Source organism: Odontesthes bonariensis, chromosome 10, assembly GCF_027942865.1.
Source record: "Odontesthes bonariensis isolate fOdoBon6 chromosome 10, fOdoBon6.hap1, whole genome shotgun sequence".
In the NCBI taxonomy this organism is placed as follows: Eukaryota; Metazoa; Chordata; class Actinopteri; order Atheriniformes; family Atherinopsidae; genus Odontesthes; species Odontesthes bonariensis.
In genome coordinates this window covers 26,056,963-26,063,070 of record NC_134515.1, presented here as the reverse complement: position 1 = coordinate 26,063,070, position 6,108 = coordinate 26,056,963, and the positions used below count along the sequence as shown (strand labels likewise).

At 44.1% G+C, this 6,108-nt stretch overlaps 1 protein-coding gene across 3 annotated transcripts in view; it reads left to right on the top strand.

The window, feature by feature from the left end:
* The first annotated feature begins 211 nt into the window (after window positions 1-211).
* LOC142389797 (uncharacterized) overlaps window positions 212-6,108 on the top strand; it is a 37,973-nt gene continuing 32,076 nt past the window's right edge. For 2 of the 3 annotated variants that reach the window (XM_075474902.1, XM_075474901.1), the window contains exons 1-6: window positions 212-303; window positions 2,105-2,176; window positions 2,272-3,442; window positions 3,540-3,792; window positions 4,018-4,317; window positions 4,468-4,648. In XM_075474902.1, coding sequence (XP_075331017.1) covers window positions 2,116-2,176; window positions 2,272-3,442; window positions 3,540-3,792; window positions 4,018-4,317; window positions 4,468-4,648 — 1,966 coding nt within the window. In that variant the 5' untranslated portion in view covers window positions 212-303; window positions 2,105-2,115. The remainder of the gene's footprint in view (window positions 304-2,104; window positions 2,177-2,271; window positions 3,443-3,539; window positions 3,793-4,017; window positions 4,318-4,467; window positions 4,649-6,108) is intronic. The other variant, XM_075474903.1, reaches the window with a different exon arrangement.

The following is a 6,108-nucleotide window of genomic DNA, read 5'->3' as shown; positions in this document are numbered from 1 at the left end:
TGTGAAAATCTAAACTTTCCCTGCAGCCATGGAAATAAAATAAAATTCAGAAATAGATTTGTTCCCTGTGCTACCTCGTTCCCATTTCAGTGTCAATTATCCTTCTTTGGAAGTTACCACAAATCCGACAAAATTGCTGAGCAACTGACTAGAAAATAACGAGAATCAACGGTGCTTTCCGACTCGGAATTCCGATCACAGTTCTCGCGAGATTTTGAACAGCTAGGCAAAGAAAATGGAAGCCTCTGCTGGCTTTGCTGAGCGAATCTAACAACAACAGGAAAATAATAATTTACATCGAAGGTATGACATCCGTGTTTGTGTATGAGCACACAGCATTGCATTTCTCAGCTGGCATTGTTTGAAAGCATTAGTTTAGCAGCCTGTGGATTTACTAACACTCAAATGTAGTGGTTAGCTAACTCAAGCTAGCTGAAGAAAACAATGTCGGTCGGCTCCAACGACTCATCTGCTACCTTACGGAATAACTTGCTCGTGTTAACAGGATCATAGAGGAAACACGTTTCCTTTATGTGGTTTTACAACCGACTGCACTCTCTGGTTGAGATCGTTTTCGTTTCTGTTTGGCTTATGCGTTTAAATTTGGAATAATAAAATGTGGAAGACATCGTTGACCAGCTTGCTCCAGGCCAATCTTCCCATTGAAATATGGCGAAATCTTAGCCAAACAAAACACATTTGGATACCATTTCCACATGTTATAAGTTGATATAAGATATAAGTTGAAAATCACAAGACACGCACGTAAGCCAGACTGAGACATTCAACAGTCTATCAACGTTAAGATACCCCCTTATCAAGAAATTGAATTAAATGTCTTAAACGTTTGGATGTTAAACCCACGTTTTGACTTTAAACACGTGGATAGCTGTTCTCGCTGTCATTTAATCATCAATCAAGTTTTAATAACAAACACGTAGAACTCTAAAGTTGAATTGCAGCGTCGTAAAATGGCGCTGAAACCTTTAATTTCAAGTAAAATAGCAGGACCACAGTGTGGATACACCTATGCATAACCCGAAGTTATAACATATTTCAAATAAAAAGCTGTTTAGCAGAATGACACAGGTAAAAGTGTAGAATGAAACATTTCTACGCAGTGTGAACTGGTTAGGCGTGATGGTCACGTAGAGGTCTCTTGGTGCAGCAACTAAAAGGCATCAAAGGCACTCTAACACGATGGAGGAACCTAATCTGAGATGCTGCTTTTATTTTAAGCTGTGGAAGGCCAACAAGGTTTGAATTTTAAAAAGTGCCTTGCATCTTTAAACATATAGGACGTCTTGTCATTCAGGATCTTAAAAAGTGTACAAAGGAAACATAAACTAGCCTATAACGTTCACGTAGACGTGTCGTCAGGAGTATAGTATTTTGTTTGGGGGAGAAAAAAAAGTGAAATACTCAAGCAAAGTACAAGTTTGTTCCAAACACATTCAGGCACAGAGCAAATGTGCTCAGGCTCTGCCACAGGACATATCTCAGTGGTGGGTTTGCTGTTGCCATCATGTCGACTTATTTCACATTTTCCCACCTTCCTGCGTAGGATGGAAGTAAAGTGAAGCTCCAAGTGTAGCTTGAATCTGGGTCCTGGCTTGTAAGATGTCAATAAACATAAATTTATCCAGGGGCCAAAATGAACTCAGTCTGATGCAAAAGTTACCGAAGAAATCCTGCCTCCATATAAGTTAGAATTCTCTATTTAAAAGAAAAAAAATAATAATATTAATTAATTAGTATATTTATTTATAACTGTGGTGCTGATAGTTAAAAAAAAAAAAAAAATTCCCTGTTTAATCATAAAAAGTGATGATTTAGTCACCTATGTTTCTTGTATCATCTGATGTGGATGCTTCTTTTTTTTTTTTTTTTTTTTTGTTACACAATGATTTTCGCAGATAGGTAGAGAGGTAAGTGCAACGACCCTTCGTGCATCTTGAAAGCGTTCGGCATAAGCAACCATAAAGGTTGAAGAGTTACCTATTTTTCTGCATTTAGCTCTCATTGAACAAGCCCGATAACAGTTAACATTCTTCTTTAGACTTTTTTTTTTTTAACAGAAATTGTCCTTCTTGGTTTTTGACAGCGTTGCTACCTATGGATGTCAGTATGGACCCAATGGAAAATAGCAATGCCATTAATGATGATAATGACTCAGGTACAACAGCTCTGTGAGTTTCCTAAATGGACTGTCAGACGAAAGAGGTAATGGTTTTGTTATTGTTCATTCTCTTTGCCTGTGTTTCTCTAAAGTGGAACAGCAGAGCCAGTCAGAGGAAGCAGAGTCGGGTGTTAGGCCGACCTTGTCCCAGGTTAGGAAGTCCTGGGGGTTCAGACGGACGACCATTGCCAAAAGGGAGTTCATGGAAGAAGTGGGAGACCTCACCCGCAGTCCTCCTCTTGTTCGAAGAGGCAGGAGTCGAAGAACCAACCAGACGCCTGAGACTTCTACGGAGACCCGCACCACACAGAAAGCTGCTCAAACAGCTAGGAGTGTTTTAGATGACCTCGAGTGGTCCGCCCCGTCCTCACCTGTGTCAGAGGATAGCAAGCCAGCCTCAGAGGCTTCTGTAGGGGTGAGCCTTGATCCCAGCCTATGGCAGGATTTTGGGTCTGCCTTCCACACTGCCTTCTCCCTGCTTGGGGGGGAGGAGGACATGCCCATGACAATGTCAGATTCACTGGCAGTCCCTGACATTTCAGAAGCCACTAATGCCGTTGAGCCTTCTATTCCAGAGGCCGTAGAAGTAGCTGAGATGCCCCATAATATGGATGACATGGAGATTGCACAGCCAGTTGTGCCTGACGTCGTGGCAGGAGGGGAGATCCATGATATGGTATTGATCTCTAGTCAAGAGGATGACAGTGATGAAATGACTCTGTTACAGATTAAGGAGCAGCTGGCCTCCAGTGGCAGGCAGGGAAACTCGAGGGCTCGAGGGGGGAAAGGTGGAAGAGGAAAATCCAGAGGAAGGGGGAGAGGCAGAGGAAGAGGTAAAGGCAAAGGTAAAGGTAGGGGAAGAGGGAGGGGCAGGGCGGTGGAGCTTCAGGGAGTTATTGCAGACGATGAGGACAGTAATGACGACGTGATCCTAGTTAGTGCAACCGAACAGCAACATTTACAAGAGGAGGAAAAAGAAAATGCTCCACACAGCCCTCCTGGACTGGAGGTGTCGCCGGCCCACTTTGATGTCACCCTGAGTCCTCCTCAGCAGTTAAGTTCAGATTGCATAATCTTAGACGGCGATTTAAGCCAGACCACTGCTGTAACTCATGGCCAGTATGACGATGCACCTGAAGAAATGGAGGAAGAGGAGGGGAAGAAAGAAAACGAGGTTATGGAAGCGCATCCAAGCGTGTCAGACACCGAGCGATGTGACTCCAACGCCTTGCACTGCATCTGCCGCCAGAAACAAGATAAGAGGTACATGCTCGTTTCTGGTAACTGAATCTCTTGGGCTGAGAGGTTTGCATACCTGAACCATGTGTTAGTTTCATTTCCTGATCACTACTTGTTTTAGGTTCATGATCTGCTGTGGCAGTTGCCAGGTGTGGTTCCATGGAGATTGTGTCGGTGTAAGTGAAACACAAGGCCGGAAGATGGAGAGGAAGGGGCACCGGTACACGTGTCCGCCCTGCACTACACAGAAGCAGAGCCAGCTCGAGTTTGAGTCTCATCCTCTGGCAGACCCAGCGCTTAGCTTTCCAGAATGCTTGACACTAAGTCCTCCCTGTGACGAAGGGGTGAGGCAAGAGGAGCAGCAAGCCCTCAAGGTTTGGATTTCATTTGGATTGTTAGTCATCCTGAGATAGCTCTCAGGGTTCAGTTACAACAAAAATAACTTGTTTGCTTTAGCATTTACTTTAAGCTTAAACATTTTGCTGAGTACAGTGTGACGGCATGTGCGGTATTTCATCAGCAGTGTAATCATTTTATCAGTCACTGACTGATTTTCTCGAAGGAAGCCTGTTCTGTGGGTGATAAGAATGTGTTTTCAGGAGACTGTGGTGGTTGTGGAGGAGGAGCAGGAAGGGCAGGCTCTGGTGACGAGGACTGAGGCTGAACCTGAGGCTGAAGCTGAACACCAAGCTGAAGCTGAGATGGAGACGGACAGCTCTCTGCCGTTGTGCACTGGGCCTGGCTGCTGGAAACAAGCGCTGCCAGATTCTGTGTACTGCGGTACCGACTGCATCCTTCAGCACGCTGCTGTAACTATGAAGACACTCTCTGGGCCTAAGGTGTCCAAGTCCAAAGGACGGGCACAGAGAAAAGCTGCAACAGCCAGACCCGCTGCAAAGGTAAGAGGAAACAAGCAGACTGTGAGGAATGAAGTGTGTTGCCAACTTATTTCTCTGTACGGTGCTTTTGCATAGTGTGTGTGTAAATCTACATATTCAGTGTCGCTGAGATATATTTACTTTTGATACGTTTACAAATTCCCATCGCAGGCTCAGAGGGCGGGTCGGGTGTCTAAAAGATTGGCAGCAAAGGCTTTGGATGATGCAGATGAAGAGGAGATGATGGCGGACGATGGGGAGCAGGAGGTGGCTGCATGTTCTGTAGCCTGCGACCCCAGTCTCACAGAAGTTCAGTCCACATCCATACCGTCATCTAACTTAAACACCACATGTATGTACCATTTAATACTCGTACACATTCGAGCAGTTTATGCGTAATTTACAGTGTCTTTTTGGGTATCGCAGATTTGGCCCCCCCCCCCCTTTGAATCGTTACACTACCTAAAGCAATTATACACAAGCACACAAACACTTGTACACCTACACATTCTCTCTGGGATGAGTGATAAGTTGCAGGGGTCAACAGATGGTAAGTATGATCACTTTTATAGTTGCTCTATTTAATCCTCATGTCCAAAACGCTGGGCTGAAACTTGTCTTGACAAATCAGGTTTCTGGCACGAAGTAAACAAGTTAATTTAAAGCAGTATTACCTGGAAACTCCAAGATAACACACACCGAGCGTGTGGGGAACAGTTGTGCCGGGAGAGGGGTTGCTTTGCTGCATTTAGTATCCATATGTTGAGACATTTCTTCACCAGATATCACACACATGGCAGTCACTGAATAACTGAACGGCGAACACAGGTTGGAAGCCTTTCTTAGCAGCCGGAGAGCTTCACCTCTTTAAGATTTTGGGTCCTTTTTTCAACACAAACTGCGCTGGAAAACGGGACTGCTCAGACTCAACATGAATGTGCTCACACATGCAGATTCCTTAACCGTATCAACATTTTTAACCACGACTTGTTACAGTTTGTTTAAAGACCAGATTCACAAAAGCTTTCCGCACAGATGTGTGGACACACGACCTTATCATGGAACTCTTCTTTTTTTTGTTGTTGTTGGTCAAACTGCTGGTTTATCTGGCTCATTTTTACTATTTTTTTTCTTTGAAATACCTTCCAGGCCACTGCAGAAATACAAGCCTCGCGCTGCATACAAAGGGCTTACAAACGCCTTCAATGGCCATAAACTAATCTCAGAAAATCTTTATTCACACTCATTGTCGGAATAATACTTACACTCTACATTCCGCACGCTATCACAGACTTCATACTCCATGCAAATTTTAAAAAAAAAATGTTTTTTTAACCTGCAGTAGTTATTAAATCAGATCTTGCTTTAATGCGGGACAGGCAACCTCTTCAACGTAAAGTTAAATATAGCCCACAGAAGATTCTTGACTGACAATTACCATTTATAAAAGGAATAACAGAGTGAAGTTGGCCTAACATTAAGCACAGTGATGATGCTTGTTGTCTTGCTGCTGTCAGAGAGCCTGTACCCCCTACCCCTTTTATCTCTGCTCCCCTTTTTCTTTATTGGTCAGTGGATAAAAAGAGCAGAAGGGGTAGGGGGGCTGATATGCAGCAAATGTCCACGGGTCAGGACTTGGGATTTGGACTCGAACCCACGCCTGCTGCTATGAAGCCTCTGTGCAGCCCTGGTGCCCCAAAAACCCTCTTTATTTCAATTAGCTTTTCCAAGGTTAAAATGATTGACATTTCTCAGTATGACGGAAACTAAATTTAGTCCGCCACCACACTGCTCCTCAGCGCCATCGACTAC